At 38.4% G+C, this 19,031-nt stretch overlaps 1 protein-coding gene across 1 annotated transcript; it reads right to left on the bottom strand.

The window, feature by feature from the left end:
- Positions 1-107: 107 nt before the first annotated feature.
- dpydb (dihydropyrimidine dehydrogenase b) lies at positions 108-18,291 on the bottom strand. The gene is made up of 25 exons (XM_044368392.1): positions 17,929-18,291; positions 14,846-14,956; positions 14,625-14,707; positions 13,412-13,499; positions 13,055-13,216; positions 12,063-12,259; positions 11,196-11,277; positions 10,723-10,810; positions 10,373-10,480; positions 9,989-10,158; positions 9,685-9,895; positions 8,689-8,873; positions 7,867-8,082; positions 7,362-7,526; positions 6,988-7,056; positions 6,762-6,845; positions 6,422-6,542; positions 6,118-6,237; positions 5,408-5,550; positions 4,869-4,923; positions 4,664-4,785; positions 3,158-3,307; positions 2,933-2,995; positions 2,515-2,592; positions 108-1,978 (listed from the first exon to the last, which is right to left on the bottom strand). The coding sequence occupies exons 1-25, from the start codon at positions 17,956-17,958 to the stop codon at positions 1,814-1,816; spliced, it is 3,066 nt and encodes a 1,021-aa protein (XP_044224327.1). The 5' UTR covers positions 17,959-18,291; the 3' UTR covers positions 108-1,813.
- Positions 18,292-19,031: the final 740 nt, after the last annotated feature.

The following is a 19,031-nucleotide window of genomic DNA, read 5'->3' as shown; positions in this document are numbered from 1 at the left end:
CACTGAAATGTGGCAGAGACATGTCCTTCTACTCAACTCCTGCTCATACTTGAGTCTGTTTCTTGCACAAACAAACAAACAAACAAAAAATAACATCTTAGTCTGTCTTCTAGTGTACAGATGGTTTGGAAACCTTTATTGAAATCATTGGCCATTACAAGGTTGCATTTCATTTTGCATTAATACATTAAACATTAAACAGCAAATATCCATTTAATTTGAATATCAAATAAAATATTAGACGTTTACAGAGGAAGAACAAATCCGAATCTGCAATTAAAAATCTAAAAGTCAAATAAAAAGTCAAATCTACTGTTAAATCATTGACAAAGTTACTATGATACCATTATTGTGATCCTTGACCTTAAAAGGTTGGCTGACTTTTTCTCCTCTGGTATTATTGGAGCTAATCTTTCTTAAAATGATTAACTATTTCCACCATCCAAATGATTGGCATTTATGGCAATAACCTGTCAATGTTTACAATGGTTATACATGTAGCTGATTTATTAGTAGTGTTACATGTGGCACTTTTAACTGTAGGAGGTTAGTACAAGGCTGGCTGAGTATAGTCAAAGCGGAATTGTAGTATATAGTATAGTATACTAATAGCAGGAATTATTCATAACACACAACTCTTGTGCCTTTTTCTATAGATTTTAACAGGACTTGAAAATAATCCCTTCATTTTCTGCTATAGCATATTCCTCGTCTCTGTGTGGAAACAAGTAAAACAATTTAGTTAACAAAAAACAGATTTGAACCACAGGCAATTCTAAAACTGTGCATACCTGCTGACAAGGTTTAACAACCATACACACTGTACATATAGACGTGGCTGAAAATATTGGTCCCCTTCCACCTTTTTTTTTAAAAAAAACTAAATTTTCTCTGTATTAAGTTGAAACTGCTTTTTGATGTATGTTTGGAGTCATTATACTGCTGGAAGCTTTCTGACACTGGGCTGTATGTTTAGCTCCAAAATGCCTTGATAGTCTTCTGATTTCAGGCCCCCAGTGCCTGAGGCAACAAAGCAACAACAAAACATCACTCCTCCATGTTTCAAAGTAGGCATAGTGTTCTTTTCTTTGAAGGTTTCATTTTTTCTTCTGTAAACAGGGTTGATGGGATTTACCAAAAAGCTCCAATTTTGTTTCATCTGTCCAAAGCACATTCTCTCAGAAGGACTGTGTGCATTTTCGGAAAAGTCCAGACTGGCTTTTTTGTGTTTTCCTCTTAGAAGTGGGGTCTTCCTGGGTCTTCTATCATGGAGCCCATTCTCATTCAGACAGTGACGGATGCTGTGACTTGAAACTGATGTACCTTGAACTTGACGATCAGCTTGAATCTGTATTGAAGTTTTCTTTGGTTCTTTCTCAACCATTCAAGCAATCCTTCCTTCTAAAGGGTACCAATAATTTTGCCCAGGCCATATCTTTTAATTTCAACACTTCAGAGTGAATGGTGCATTATTTTAATAAAATGCAAGAGTACCAATAATTTCAGCCACGTCTGTAGTACAGTCTTAGCTGGTACAAACACATGGGCCACAGACAAACCAAAAGGAATTCCTAACTTGTGCTGCATTCATGTTCATGGAATAAACCACTGAAACAACTGCACTCCCTGAGGAGTCCATGACAGCTGAGAGGTGAGGCAAATGTTTTCTAAAGAAAAGGCTGTAATTTCATTATTTGAATTTCAAATTTAGTTGGATTCAGCTAGTTCATAGATAAATGTTAACAGTAAGCGGCAAGCCTATTTCACTGTGACACAAAGGCAAAAAGTTTTGAAGAGAGTTTTGACTTTTCCTTTAGCAGACAGGACTAATGGGCACACCCCTCTTGGGGTGATAGGGCGTTGTCCTGGTAACCATCTTGATGCAGTCTATGATTGGACATACGCTGAAGCACAGAGTGCAGCCCGTACAGGTGTCAGTGACGAAGGGAAGGTGGGTCTCTGGGTCGAACTTTATGGCCTGGTGAGACAACAAGCAAGTCTGGGGGTTATATGAAGTGAAAAGGAGAGCAATCTAATCATGTTTTATTCTATTTTAATTTGCCTTTTTTTAAGTGCACAATCTGCATCAATCTTTTCTAAAATCACGGCAAAGACTCTATATGGTAATTGTGAAAATTTAAGAAAAACTCATTCAAACATAGCTGGTGGCTGATGCCGTGGATTCAATTAGAGATGCAGAGAGCAAAATTATACATGTGTATTATAATACACCAGTCAAACTGCAAAAAATGGGACAAATGGATGATCATGGATGATAATAACTGAAGTTACTCAAGTTAAATTGCAAGGACTAATCATTAACAAGGGAAGTTTTAGGAAGTTTGGTATTATTTTTTAATGTATATAAAGAAAGAAACTTAACACAAAGTAAATATTCCCACTATTTTACTGTTTTTACTACCCATATGTGCTGTATTTATATGGTACTTTGTCTTAGTTGATTTCAAGTAATATGTTGTAGTCACATTACAGGACGAATGCAGACAGATGTACCTGATATCCCGAGTCATTGCAGGTCATGTAACATTTACCGCAGTTGATACACATCTCTTCATCTATCAGAGCCTGGACCTGAGGACACAGGGAAGCACGGTGATTATAATCAGTTTATCTTAAAAGTATCCGTGACCTTTCATATGTATAAATGCCTGTTGGTGTTACTAGTTTATATTCTGATTGTATGCAAGAAAAAAATCTCTGGTGGAAGTTGCCTTTATATTCTGCTGACTATAGATGATTACCACATCAGTATCTTACACATTTTTATTTAATGATCATGAAATTACAGTTTGGGTGATGTCAATACTTATGGTCTCTGGTCTTGCATTCATTTTAGAGCCAGCAATCTCATTTCAAATGTACCTGTATAATCAAGAAAATGCCTGCAATGTGTGAGAAAATAATATGTTACCTGCTCTGTGTTGTTAAGTTCCTGGTATGCTCCAATGTGGCGCAGCGCTCTGGCTATCACATCCTGCAAACACACATCACCACATATACACATACACACATACACACAGTGTGCACAAAGCACAGATATTTACTTGGTTAGAAACTCACTTCATGGAACAAAGCATAATACATCGTGAGAGAGAGAGAGAGAGAGAGCAAGACAGAGAGAGAGAGAGAGTGACACCTTGACAGCAGGAACAGGTTTTTTGGGTGTGTTGGCCTGGATGGTGTTGGTGTCCTTCACATCAGTGTCATTGGCGACTCTGATGCGTTTCTTGTACTCTGATATGGCTTCTGTCTTCTGCTTGAGGTATGGACCAAAGCTAGGGAGACTCTATACACACACACACACACACACATACACACACACAAAATGCACACACATCAACCAATCAGAGGAAACATTAGTTAAATGTTCAGTTAAGTGGTTGTGCCGGTGTATTCAGTAACAACAATGTAGTATGTACAGTAGTAGAAGACTAGTGGAAATTAGGAAACAGTTGCAGTAGTTTAAAGTCTTCTTTCACACAATATGTGTTTTGCTGTTTGTTCTTTCACTTCAGTGTTTGAGCTTCACTGTGCAGAATGATGCAGAGTTTGACACTGGACGGGTGTTTTCACATTCGTCCGCTGCAGGAGGAAAGTTTCTCTGCTCTCACCTTAAATCTGAGTTTAAAGGATAGATTCACAATTTTTCAAGTCTGTCTTAAAACAACAGTCAGTTGCCTAAACTGACTCCTGTTCCTCCAGTTCATACTGGCTGTTAAAAGATCCCCTTCAAATTCAATGTATGTGGTGGAGGCAAAAATCCACAGTGTGTCCACACAGTCATTTTGTACATTTGTGCAAAAATGCATTTAAAAGTTGATGTGAAGCTTATATGAGGCTTCAGCAGTCTGAGTTAGTCATATCAAGTGGATATCTGACACATTTACACTCTTTTTAGCATCAAATTCCCTCTTTGTGTTTCCTCAGACAGTGTTTCCCTGTTGAGCTGAGGTGGAAGTATAGTAACAAACAGAGGGACTTTGGCACTAAAAAGACTGTAATGTTGAAAGAAGCTGAAGCTTCATATTAGCTTCAGATAAACTTTTAAATACATTTTTACACAGAAGGAGGACTGTGGATTTTGTCCTCCATCACTTCCATTGTAAGTGCATCATGAAGGGATCTTCTAATGGTCAGTATGAACAGGAGGAATGATTACAGCAAGAAAAACATGTTTCAATGTTCATTTGGGCTCCTGACTGTTGTTTTAAGACAGACTTGAAAAACTGTGAGCTCCTCCTTTAAGGCGTGATTTGTGACACAGGTCTCCTATGCACTGACAATGGACTTTTTAGTAAACTAGGAGACATCTAGTGTGTAGTAGTTAAACTTTTGAAATGGAGAATATTTGCATATTCATCAGCTCTGGATTTTTCAATAAGGGAGAAAGAGTAGATGTAATTTTAAGGATTAATAAGGCAATTGAGTAATTTTTGTGTGGATAAACCATATTAGACACAAATTATTATTCAAAGCAGAGTGATTTTATATGTCTTAAAACATGTCTGAAGGGGGTCTTTAAGTTCTAATACAAGGAGAGGTGGCAGATATTGAGGGGGTAGCAGTAGAGTGGCTATAAACATTTTCAGGAAAAAGATGTAAATATTCACAATAACACTAGTAGTATTATATGTAGTAATACCTGGCCGACCAGTTCTTCCAGTCTGAGAACTGGTTTTCCCTTCTGGTGTTTCTCTGTTGGAGGAGACTGGCCGTCCCAGTCCTTCAGCTCCAAGCTCTTCAGGTACAACAAGGTCTTCAGACCTGAACATATGTGACATACGGTAAGAACACCTCAAAGCAGTAGCAGAACAGTACATTTATAGAAACACAGTTATTGTACATACCAACACAGTAATCCTCGATCACTGTGAAGTCCTGGTTCTGAACAGCACTACACACCTATGAAATCAGACAACAGAGAGACAGACAGATGTGTATCAACAAGAACAGAATTAACTCCCTCTGTTTTGTAAGGACCAGTTTAAGAATTTATATATTATATAAACACATCTCATGGCTGCTTCTGCTCCTCAAATTGGTCTATTAAATTCATCTTTTATAATCGGAAAATCACTTTAATTTGCGGTTTAAAGCTTTCTTGCATTTTCTTTTCTCACCTACAGTAGCTTACATTGAAGTGAGGGGGTAAGAGAACGTCTCACTTTAAAAACTTATCAGTGCAGGGTGCCCACTGCTGAAACAAAATATTCACTATAAAGTTTGTTTGTGGATTTGTTCTCAGGATTTAAAGGACAGTATGAACTTTATTGGATCATTTAAAGTCCCCCTGAGTATTTTTATATGTCTTAAACATGTTTATGATATCTCATTTTCAATAAGCGAGTGAGTTACACCTGTTAGGTGTAGTAAATAATATTATCACCTGTAACACTGAGGCCCCGGCATGAAGAAACTGTAGTCCAGACTCTGCTGAGTCAATACCACCGGTGGCCAGAATTGGGAAACCAGGAAGTGCTCTGCCGATGGCCGATACTGCTCTGAGAGCGATGGGTCTGATGGCGTTACCTGCACACATGGTAAATATTACTAAGTGCTTGGAAGCAGCAACTCACCAAGAGCTTGCTCAGTGTTTACATCGGGTGTCACATCGGGTGTGTGTCTGTGTGTAAATTTGCGTGCGCAGTATGTGTGTTAGTTTGTTGTCATTCTGTATTGATAATATGTGTCACTATCTACTGTCAAAACATGATCACAATTACACTTATCAAGCTGATTTTATTCATCACGAAGAGTATTAGCCTGAATGTGGTCATAAAAATAGAATAAATAAACAAACAGTGGCCATGATGATGTCCTCCTGGTTGCCTCAGTTTGGGCTTTGCAAGAGATTAAAATGAAAGACGCTATTAAGTTGCATTATGGGAAATGTAGGATCCAGTGTTTTTGGAGCTTCATCCAAATTAGGGTCTAAACATCAGGCCTCTGCTGCTTTCATTTTGACCATTCTCTTTTTAGTCTGTCTTCTGTGAACCCCCAAAGTTCAATAGAAGTGCAATACCAAATCCCTCTTCTACCTTTTAGAACTACTACAGGGGGTTGCGTATGTGATTGTATGTTTGTGTGTGACCTCACCGGATACCCCTCCATATGTGGTACGTTTGCCCGCTCCAACACTCGGCCAGGGTGAGCCGTCGGCCTTCAGTCCCATCATGCCTGAGACTGTGTTGGTGGCTGTTACTCCATCTGCTCCTCCTGTAAAACAGCACAACAGTAACAACAATCAACATGTGTGTGGATGTCTGTAGATGTTTATTATATACACATATTGTCAAATTGAAATCATTTGTACTATGCAACGTAAAATGATGTAATAACGTACAGTGGCAGAAATGATACGGAGGAAACAGTGGGAGAGATATTAGTTAAGTGTGTTTACCTTCATGGGCAGCTTTGGCAATGTCAACAATGTTGGTAACATTCGGTGTCAGTTTGGCAAAGAACGGAATGGAAATGGCGGCACGCACCCAACGACAGATATTTCGCACCAACTCCGGATCCTAATGACGAACACACACATAAAAAAAAAACACCAACACACCAATACACAATTTAGCAAGTCTAACTGCTTGAGAGATTATGCTAGATGGTATCATTCATGGCAGGACAGGATGTTGAAGATTGTATACAGTATGTTGATGTATACTGTATGCTTCTGACAAGTAAATCTATGTGCACAAACTGTAGGTCACAGTATGTGTGTGTGTGTGTGTGTGTACCTGTCCACAGGCCAGTCCCATGCCTCTCTCTCCCATCCCGTGGGGACAGGACAGGTTCAGCTCCAATGCATCTGCTCCTGATTCCTAAAACACACAGATTTCTCTCATTTTTACTTTCCCAAACTACACAGGTATAATCTGTGTATGTGTATATGGTGATCACACCATAGTTGGACTGTGTACATTATGTTAAGAGTGAAGCTTATCGTGATGGCATTTTTCTCACCTCAGCCATCTTGGCCAGTTCTGTCCAGTCCTCCTTGTTATAACTACACATTATGCTGGAGATCACCACCTGACAGAAAGACAGAGATTTTTTCTAATGCTCATCATTTTCTTGTCCTCTTAAAAGAAACGCAAGTCCCCCACAACGGACAATTTTATCAAAACAGGAGAATTTATTTTAGATTAGACTAACAGTTCCACACATTACCTAAATATCTGCATCTTACTTTGAAATAGAAACACTGCCAATCATCAAAAATGAAGAATAGTATCTGTTATTGTGCTTTCGCATGTTCTCATCAGCCAGATCCATTCTCTGTCAAAGCAAAAAGTGATCTTATTGGATCACGTGAGGAGATGGGACGAGAGACTTACATTGTTGGGGAAGTCTCTCTTCAGCTCTGCAACTGACTGACACCAGTAGGCTGCTGTCTTCTCACTGATGAGCTCAATGTTGAGGAACGAGCCCTGACCTGGTCCATACAGATGACCTGAGGTGGTGCCACGCACAATACGAGGAGACACGTTGGTCACCAGGTCCTGCAGGGATACAAAGAAATAGTGGCCATTCAGGTCACGTAAAATACTCTCCAACAGACATATTGGAGTTTTATAACTCTTGCTAACAACAGATGCAAATAAGGGATTGCTTTTTCTAAACTCAGCTGTCTGAACCAAGTGCTTCCTGTGGCTGAGAGCTGCTGGTGTTTTTCTTCTGTTACTAGACCTATTCATCTCGCAAATATTTGTTTTTTAATATGCTTCGTTGACATTTATTGGGCCAAGCAAAGCTCCAAAAAAATATTTGTGTGCACTTTACTGACTTGAGTGTGTGTGTGTGTGTGTGTGTGTGTGTGTGTGTGTGTGTGTGTGTGTGTACCTTATTCAGTCCAAACGTCTTGGTCAGAGCGAAGCCCCAACCTTGTTCAAAAGCTCTTCTGATCATAGCTGTACTGGTGGTGGGAGGAGCAGAGGCCAGGCCAAATGGGTTGGGAAACTTTATTCCACAAACCTCAACACTGATGTCCACCTGGTCTATAGCACTGTAGAACAACGGCAGCTTGGGAACTTTGTCCACTTGCTTTCCATACAGGGACTGCAGAGGGAAGGGAGAGGACATCATTGATATTACATTTAAGGAGCTGAGCCTAAGGTGAATACATCAACTCTTACATCTGTCTCTGTGTCCAAAAGCCAAGCTCCATTATTCATGAATGTGGTAGAGTTTATAAGAAATAAAATCACTCTGCTCTTTATGTGATGCATTCATGTGCACCTGTGAAGCTCTGAACATCCCAAACTTAATAGTCAGCCACTGAACAGCACATTCATGAACTGTGTTGACAGAGAAACAAATGTGTAAATCACACAAGAAGAAAATATGATCTACAGAATAATCCATTAAACAGTCTTCTGCCAACTGCCAAGTCTTAAAAGTCATAGTTCCTACTGCACATGAACATACCACAGCGTAGCATATGTAAAGCATGCAGACAGAGTTTCCTACAGCAAATCAAATGGGATAAAGCATCTGTACACAATGGTATGATGTATACTGTGTTAGGCTTGTGTGTTAATTCAGTCACAATGGGGGGGAAGAGTGCAGGTTTTTCCTAGTTAAGACATCTTAAGAATGAGCCCTGAATGCTAAAGATGTGGCAAAAGTTTGAAGCAGAGATTAATCTTGGCAGTTCAGATTTACCTGCATGTATGTGTGAATATGCCATGAGGCCTGTTTGCCGTCATTCACTGATTCCACTGAGGTGTTTGCCAAACCGGCGATGTCTCCTCCTGCAAACACCCAGGGCTCACTGGTCTGCATGGTGTCTGTGTTGATCTCTGGAGTACCCCAGCGGGTCAGCTTTACAGGAGCCATGGCCTCAATCACTACACGCAGACAAAATATGGATCAGCTATAAGGCAACTGTAAACATGTCAACGCACATCCTAACACAACCCTAACCTACTGTGTCAACCTGGCCTGCTAGAAATTATGTTTTGTATATTACTAAATTGTTTTCCAAATTTTGTTGTGGTGGCAAATGTAATCACTGACTGGATTATGTTCAGAGGCTACATAGAAAACCTTTGTGAAGTGGAGGTGGGTAGATTAATCAGATGTATTTTCTCTTGTAAAACTGAAAAATAGTGTCTGAAAGCACTTCTGATAAACCACAAATCTCACCCTTGTGTCACTTGTCCAAGTTTGTTTGTGTGGAATGGGTTCACTCCTGCCCCTTGTGGCTGACGAGGGAAAAAACATTTTGTTTCCATCCTTCAGCCACAGGGGGCAGTAATGAGCCCATTACAACATGGCACAATAGAATGAGGCAAAGACGGCGCCACACACAAAAACTTAATTGGACAAGCAATGCAAAAGTGAGATTTATGCTTTATCAGAAGTTTTTTCAAACAGTGTGTTTTAAAATAGATGTGATATATCAGTGGATGTTTTACTGCTATATTCTCTATCATTATTTGTGCCAGATACATTAATTAACATTTCATCGTCATTTACTAGAAAACATAATTTGTCCAGCATTACACTTCCTAAACATATTTGCTTTTACCAATTAGGTGTATATGAACATAATTTCTATCAAATAATACAGTAGCATCAACGTAGCATCAAAATATAATAATGCACGGCGTGGGGGCTACTACAGTTTGCATCTTTGTCAGCTGATTGGTTAATTACCTTTCTGTTCGTTGAGCATGGAACCAAAGGCACTGATGATGTAATCAGCTTTCAACCTGACAATTTGGTCCTCATCCTCCAGCCAATCACCTTCCTCAGTCTGCTCGGTGCGACAGAACTGCAACCCGGCAACCCGTCCGTTCTTCATGATGACCTCACGAGGGGACAGGAAGGGCAGGAACTCGCACTGCTCTTCCTTAGCCAGCTCCATCTGACAGATAACACATGTATCCATCAATCCCTCCTCTTACCCACCTGCCAGTATATATATATCCACTAATCCATCTATCTCATCCATACTTACCTCTTCAGGAACAGCCCTGATGTTGGTGAATCCCTTCCTGAAGCAGACGTAGACTCTCTTGGCTCCGCAGCGGAGAGCTGAGGTGGCGCAGTCGAACGCAGTGTCTCCAGACCCCAAAACTATCACTACTCCTCTTAACTCTGGCAGGGAAGCACGACACTGACACATACCTAGATGGAGTGAGACAGGAACAGAGAGTAAAGTGAGATTGCTTCTGACAAGGAGATTTATTTAGGAAATATATCTTTCACCACTAAAACATTTTTACATTTGAACCAACACACTTCCCGTTAGATTTTCTCATTAATGCCTAGGTAGTTGAAGTGATGTCACCAGCAAAAATGATTTGCATGTTTGCGTCTGTGTATGTGTGCACTATAGTACCCTTCTTGCTGGCTGAGGCCACCATGGGGAGAAAGTCTTTGGAAGTGAAGAAGCCTTGATCCATGGTTAAACTCTTGAAGATTTCAGCTCTGTTGGCCTGAGGAAGACCTGAAATCACACACACACACACATTGGAAGAAGAAGAGCGTGAAACAATTTGAACGTATATGACTGTTAAAGGTACAGTCCAAAAGTTTTTAAAAAATCCATTATGATTTACAAGCTGAAGTCTCACACACACAGTATTTACTGTATGAAACCATGCATACACAGCTAATAGCTATAGCTAAAAGCTCACACATGTATACATATGACATGCATCACTGTTTTGAATGATGAGAGACACTCACCGATCCCAATGAAGACTGATTTGAATCCCTCTTCTTTCAGAGACTTCAGAGTCATTCCGTTTACACCTAGACCCTTCTCACACACCACCTGACATATACACACAAATGCACACAAAGACGTTTAAACAGGACTGTGTAAAACAAATCCTGAGAATGTCTTAATACAGTAGTATTACTTTATTATGCCATATCCAATATATCATATATATCATCTTTCCATTATCTTTATCAGCTTTATTTTCTTGTGTGTGTGTTTCCATCAGATACAGTACTGACAAATTTTAAAGACACCCCTTAAAATTGTGAGCTTGTTATCATACTTCATTACATGCTGGGGCCATTAGTATTGTTACCATCCAAAAATACAGTACGCTATAGTACAACTTTATGTTCCAACAATTAGGGTTAGGCCTTATGTATTTTAAATTATAGACACTTGATGTAAATATGCGTCAGTATGATATGAGTTGTACCTTGACTCCCAGGTCCTTCATCAAGTTTATTTCAAACTGGACAACCTCATAGGGAAGCCGGAACTGGGGGATTTCTGATGTGCTGCATGGAAGAACAACCCTTTGTTGATTGTTTGTGTCTCATATATCAGTATACATCTGTCATCCTGCCTTTTTGATAATCTGACATACAGGGATGCTTCAGCAGCCAGTTGCCTGTCTTCTTACCATTATGGATACGCCAAGTCTGACTTACAGAAATAAGCCTGGCTTAACTAGTTATCTTGGTTTATGAAACACCTTTATGATCTCCCTCATTATCACCGACAATTATCCTCTGCTTAAAAAAATTCTGTAAATTTAGATAGCGAATAAATAGTCAGATAACCTTGTGACATCTTTCATTTTATATTTTAACAAGGATTTATGTTTTTTAATGAATAGCTGTTGTTGTCATTGTTTTATTGTGATACTCAATACTTAAGTTTAAAATCGAATTCTGTGCTTTTATCTCCTGTTTTTGTGTATGTTGTATGTTGAGATACTTTAGTGTGTGCACTTTAGATACAGTTTAACTTGAGTAATTACAATGCAGTTGCAGTATCTTAACCCCTGCTAAAGTAACTTTGTAACTGTAACTTTTAAAAGCCCTACAAACATGTTTATTTGCTACTTAAATTATTAAAGAACTTCAGTACAATATATACAGTAGCAGACAAAAGTTTGGACACACCATCCCATTCATTTGAATGAGTTTGTCCAAATTTTTGACTGGTACTGTATATGTAAGTATAATACAATACAACATGATATGATATGATATGATATGATATGATATGATATGATATGATATGATATGATATGATATGATATGATATGATATGATACCTTAGCCCTCCAGTGTATTTCTGTTTCTCAAATATGGTGATATTATCATATCCAAGTCGGGCCAGGAAGGAAGCACAGCTGATTGAGGCAGGGCCACAGCCAATCAGAGCAATGGGGGCATGGTAAGACTCTGGCATCTCACTGGCTGGTGGGAGCTCAGGATTCCTGATCTGAGGGATGCCCATCTTACTGAACACCTGAGAAGAAACACGTACACACAAACACATTTGAAGAGCTTTAATGGACTGCATTCAAATAATAACTCTAATCCAAACACTCTCAACACAACATGGTTGCCTTTAATGTCTGTGTACCATGACTTCTGCTGAAGAGTGACCACTGTGGCTACAACTGACAAGTACTCACAGTTTCTGTGAGGAATGAGATTCTTGAAAAAGCTAGTGGTTATATATATATATATATATTATATATACTAGTATAGTAGTTAAACAGCAGTATAAAGTATGCTCACATTAGTCATTATAATCTACCGATCATACATTTTTTCAGTGTAAGGGTGCAATTTATTTCTTGTGAATTCAACTTTTCATTTGAAAGATGGAAGAATGTATTTTTTCTTTTAAAAGTTGCACAGTCTCACTTTAACATTTATCTCAACCTAAATCAAATAATTATTTTAATCTTAAAACTACAGTAAACCCAAGTTGTAAGCATGAACTAACCTGTGAAGAATATACTGAGTTTTAAAGACACAATTGCATGGTTAACTATGTTATCTGACATAAATAACAGTGTGATAATTGTGTATCTGTGCACATCATGCTAAGTAAAAAGCTCATTCAATGTTTTCTCAAAAACATTAAAGAAGCAGAATAAACACATACACATGGCCATATAAATAAATATGGTGACATAACTGCAGCTGGCTGTAACTGATGACAGTTGAGTTATCTGAGCAGAAAATTCTAGAAATGATATATGAAAATGATATATGTTTTCGAACAGTTTTTTGACCGTTATAAATGCTGTACCTCAGTAGCAAACTGCTGTAACCCTCCGATGTTAATGGGTCCTTCCTCAGAGGCATACAGGTTGCAGCCCCCAACACACAGCTCTGATGTGGGACAAACCATTCCACAGGTCAAACCCAGAGGGTTGTCAGATAGGATGGCCCGCGCTGCTCCATAGTAGTTCTGGTATACACACAGACACATAGATACACACAAACATGAATGATATAGTCATGGCAATTAGTAATGTATCATTTTCTGTATTCCTCATTCTTTGTTTGTCCTTTAACATCTTCTGAGACACCTCCCACATCACAAAACTGGCATTCAACAATGTGAGCATGCATGGATACAATGTGTGTATATATTTCACAGTACCTTATTAGAGATACTCGTAATAAACGACTTGATATCCAGGTTAGTTGGGCAGCTCTTTTGACAGGGAGCATCAGCGCATTTTAGACACCTAAACACAGATTTTTACTTTTATTTGACAGTTTAGACAAGTTGTGCTATTGAGATGTAAGAAGCCTGGTCTCAGTCTGGTCCAAGAAATCAGCACCATGGCAAACATGAAATGTGATGTCATCATCTGCCTGCAGTGGTGACAGTCTTTGTCCGCAGGTGGTGCATGTGTTCAAATTGCAACCAACATGTCCACATCTGCAGGTCTACACTGCTGCACCATTCTTTCCTACAGGGGGTGCAGGCCTACAGGTTTGTGAGGGTGTTACAAGCAGTGGTGGAAGAGGTACTCAGATCCTTTACTTAAGTTAAAGTACCAATACAGCAATGTAAAAATACTGCATGAAAAATCCTACTTAAGTAAAAGTACATAAGTATGACCATGGTTAAAGTATTACAGTAAAAGTAGTGGTTTGGTCCCTCTGACTGATATATTATTATATTATTAATATAATAATATATCATTAGATTAATAGTGAAGCATCAGTGTTAGAGCAGCATGTTACTGTTGTAGCTGCTGGAGGTGAAGCTAGTTTACACTACTTTATATACAGTTAGCTAGTTTAGTCCAGTGGTTCCCAATCTAGGGGTCGGGCCCCTCCAAAGGGTCAGCAGATAAATCTGAGAGGTCATGAAATGATTAATGGGAGAGGAAAGAAGGAAAAACAAAGTTCTGATACATACATCTATTTTCAGTTTTTGGACTTTTTCTCTAATCTTTGATTTTTGGTGAAATATTGGATCATTTGAACATTTATTGAAATGAAAGCATGTGAGAAGTTTAGAGGGAAAAATCACCATTTGGTGGAGCTGTTAACAACTCATAGACATGTGAAATGTGACCCCGACTACACACTGCTTTTTGTAAGACGTCAAAGGCCAAAAAGTTACTAAAGCTGTCAAATAAATGTAGTAGAGTAGAAAGTACAATATTTCCCTCTGAAATGTAGTGGAGTGGCAGTATGAGGTAGCATCAGATGGAAATACTCAGTAAAGTACAAGTACCTCAAAATTGTACTGAAGTACAGTACTTGAATAAATATACTTATTTACTTTCCACCACTGGCTACAAGTCAGTTCAAACTGGTACTTTGGATCTAAAAACAGCTAAGTCATTCACGCTCACCTCATTGCTTCTCGTAGAGCTCCACGCTCACTCAGTGTTGTGTGTTTGATGTCATCAAAGTTGTTCTCTAATTTCACACAGGACTGAAAACAGAAAGAGTGGGTTACAGAAAGAGAATAGTATAGTATATAGTATGTAGTGAGTATGAAAATACTGAACAAATGCTCTGACTGGACTAAAGCAACACTAAATCAAAGCCAAGTTTTATGCGTGTCTCTCACATCACAGTTCCTCTCAGGGTTTCTCTTCCAGTGTTTCTTTTCTTTCTTCTTGTTGGCTGTCGACACAATCTGGGCGTGACTCTTCACCCTGGGGTTCAGAGCCAGGATGCTCTGTACAAAAATGTTTCAAAAAAGATCAACACATCTGTAAAAAGATTCTTGATTATTCTTGAAATGTTAACCACATGTTTTTTGAACATTTAATAAATAGAGGGGGGGAAGAATCACACATTTCACTTTGACATTATGTCAAAACCTGTGCAATAATCATCTATTAATGAAACATTGTTACATTTCATGCAGATTTTTTGTTTTACATATAGTTCTTAAATGGAAGCGTCCTTCTGCTATCCAAAGCTTTAGAACTATGAATTATAAATGGCACAGGAACCAATTGATAGTTGCTTTCCACCTGTTATTGATGAACCACTGTTATCTGTCCTTATAGCACACACACACACACACACACACACACTGCTCTGCTTGCAAAAAACCACTAAAACTATAGAACATTCTAGGAAGTTTGCTTGTTTGGATGGTTGGGATGATAAGATAATGATGAGCTGCCAGGTCAATGCGCTGAGGTTATGTGACCTGTCGGATCAATCCATAACAGTGGAAATGAAGATATGACTTATGTCCCTTGCCAACATCCTGTTACATCAGGAAATGTATCCGATTAAAACAGGAAGATGTTCTCTGATGCTCTCTAAGTCTTTAGGTTTTGACTCAAGATATGGAATATTAACATGTAATCACATGTTTATCTGGAGATAAAAACAATTAAAAACATTGAAAACAATTGTATAAAAATACAACTTTGTTACAGTCAGTTCAAGTTAACTAATCTCAAGAATTTACTTTCATCATCAATTTGAAATAACTACTCTGAATATCACAATGTGATGTTTTCATATCAAATTCATAATTAGCAGGTTTCTTCATTTAGAGTGTTTTCTTTTATATATTTTGTTAAGTGATAACATTACCTGCCAGTTACTTTATAATCGTTTGCTTCTTGCGTACAGAATCTCAGTTTCAGAACATGTAGAGTTGCAGATTGCAATGACATCTGGTCAATCTATTGCACCATCTCTACACATGCTCACCAGGACCGTCTATCTGACCACACGTTACTTATCTGCAGCTTGTACAACACAGCACATGGCTTGTTACATAATACCGTAAGGACTGCATAACATTTTTATGCTTTTTTATGCTTTTAATCCTTACATGTTTATGCGGCATATTAGCATACTGTCTAGAAAAGAATAGGGCTTGTAACTCCAGTCATTCCCCTAAAACATATTGTGAGTATGTACTGTATGTTCTGTCATATGATGTACAGTATATCCCAGAAAACTACAACTGTGTTGGCCTTTAAAGCTGCTGTAGGCAACATTAATGTTAAAATCTATTGATTTAAAGGACGTGTTCATTTTTCAAGTCTGTCTTAAAACAATAGTGAGGTGCTTGCTGTAATCATTCTTCCTGTTCATACTGACCATTATTACAATGTAAGTGATGGAGGCCAAAATCCACAGTTCTCCTCCTGTGCAAAAAATGTGATTGATTGTGGATTTTGGCCTCCATCACTTACACTGTAAAAACATTTGAAGGAGATCTTTTAACAGCCAGTATGAACAGGAGGAATGATTACAGCGAGGAAAAGCTCTTTCACTGTTCATATGGGCACCTGGCTGTTTTTTTAAGACACACTTGAAAAACTGTGAACCCATCCTTTAAGTCCATTATAACACGTTTGCAACGTCTTCAAATGGCAGTAAGTACCTTACATATAATTTAAAAGCATGTGTGTACCACATAGGCTCAGTGATACTTTTGTTGAGGCAGGATATGAACTTTTCAATCTTTAAATGTCCTTTAGTCGTGCAGTCACTACTATTTGGCAAAAGGAAACTGTATGTTCACTTTTATTTGTGCAAATCAATTAATTGTATTCATGTGTTCCCGTACAGAAGTGATGTTTCACCATTAACATCAGAGCTACGGTTCTGTCTGTTGCCACTTTGATATATAGTATTTTGGTCTAAAGCATCACGGCCCAGCTAGGTGAGGAAACATGTGCGCTACAATACTTGCAATCAATGTAATGACCAATGTGCTTAAATGCTAATCCTCAAATTCCACCTCCATCTTTAGTGCTCAGTGATCAAACTTGTTTATGTCCTCCACTTCCCAGAGAGCACTTCTGAAGCAGTGTGTAAGTACTGTGATTAAGTATTATCTTTTAAGTATTTTGAGTTTCTTTTTCTGTATTACGGCAATTTTTCTGGGTAAGTATCATTATTTTGAAACTACAGACATTACCTCTGTCCCTCATAGATTCAGTCATGTGTGCAACATTGTGAGGCCTTGGATTAGTCATATCCTGTTAAAAGTGTTAATCCTCAAGAAAAGATACTTGTGAAACATTCTTCTAGGGACCGGCAGTGTGTAAAGGTCATCTTGAGTTCACTGACCACTTCATTTCTAGTGACTTTGTGATACTTATAGTAGTTTGAAACGAATACAACACAAGTATTAGACTTTCTCTTGAACAGGTTGTTCATCTTAACTTCACCTACACCATGCATACACTTAACTATTTCTACCCTGAATCATCATTTCTAACCTTGATCTAGATGAAAAAAATGGAGCCTGGGCAGGATCCTGGGTTATCTCAGTGTATGCAGGATAGTTACATTTTAATATAACTGTTGTTCCATTTACATGAATGTAATGAGAACATGATGGGAAAAATCAGGATTAGCAGAACAACCACAAATATGAACAACAATAACATCCTTTACACTTAAGTATCACTTTTCAGAAAATGTATCATTTTATCTTTCTGTCTTTTAAATCTTAAACACAATTTTAACCAATTTGACACTTTGTGCACTGCCAGTTTGCATCATGAAGATTCATTTAAACCAAGAGATGATAGTTTATTGTGTTCATGGTGGATTTGCACTCCACACCAGCTTGTTTGCTACCTGCAGATACACAGTTTGTTCATGAAGAGTTAATTGAGGGTCCTGCTGAGGAAAAAAAGGTAGAACAAGAAACATACAAGTTACCTCAATATCGGGAAGATCTTTACTCAACATGATGCTTCTGTCCAGTTTGAGCTGTAAAAGGCTTTCAAGTGCTTTGTGAAGATGTCCTGCAGATTGTAGCTGGTTTCTGGATTAGAGGTCCGAAGCACTGTCCGGGACTGCTCTGCTCCCAAGTGGAAGTATCTGACAGCTGACCGTCCTTATCAGGCTCACTCCTCTCACTTGCAGAGATTTCAGACAATGACTTGACTGTTTAAAGCCACCAAACGTTATCTGGCAAATCTGTCAATAAGGTGGAGCGACAGACAAAGCAGATATCACTCTCTAGGGTTGAAGTTCAGCAGAGCTGGACAGCGGGCAGGTTTCAGGGTGCACTGCACCAGAGCTGTGGTTAAATCAAACATTGATCATAGTGAACGGCCAGGTCCAAACTCCACCTCTTTCATATACATAAATCTGTGTTTAACTCCTTCCTGCCTGTTTTAAGGACTCTCCTCCACTGGACTGTCCTGCAGGGTAATCATCAGCTCTCCAGGACAGGCCAGTTTATAGACATATTGTAAACCAGTGCACACTGATTAGAGTTTGGCACAGACTCAGATGATTCTGATGGAGTACTGATGGTAATGATGTATAGGCCTATGACCTGCCTACCTAAATATTGTGGCCAGCTGCTTAAATCAAATGGTTAGCTAAATAACTATTAAGAATTTCTTGCTGCTTATTCTAATAATGTCAATAAAGTTCTCCGTCCCTCTGGAGTTATTATTTTGCTGATTAATTTTCCTTTTCCCTATCTTTGTGAACCTATCTAGTGCCTGCTGAAGTTAGACGTTGGTAGGAAGATGGATAAGATTAATCAGTTTTTTTTAATGGTCAAATTTGACATAAATTTGAGTTTAGTGAATCTAGACCCCTCCTGCTTGCTTTTAAAAATATGAAATAAAATACAACAACAACAACAAAATATCCAAACCCTTTTTTGACTCAGTTAAGTTTTCCAAAAAGATTACAGCTACATAAACAGTGCTTATATTGACAACTTTTCTGAAAGATTTTTGTTAACATATATTTATTTATGTTGCTCCTTTTGCTCTGTTTACTATGTTTTTCCCGTTATTATG

The sequence above is a fragment of the Thunnus albacares genome, chromosome 12 (assembly GCF_914725855.1).
Source record: "Thunnus albacares chromosome 12, fThuAlb1.1, whole genome shotgun sequence".
NCBI classification, from domain to species: Eukaryota; Metazoa; Chordata; class Actinopteri; order Scombriformes; family Scombridae; genus Thunnus; species Thunnus albacares.
The sequence above is the reverse complement of the archived record's forward strand: the minus strand, read 5'-3'. Positions and strand labels throughout refer to the sequence as shown.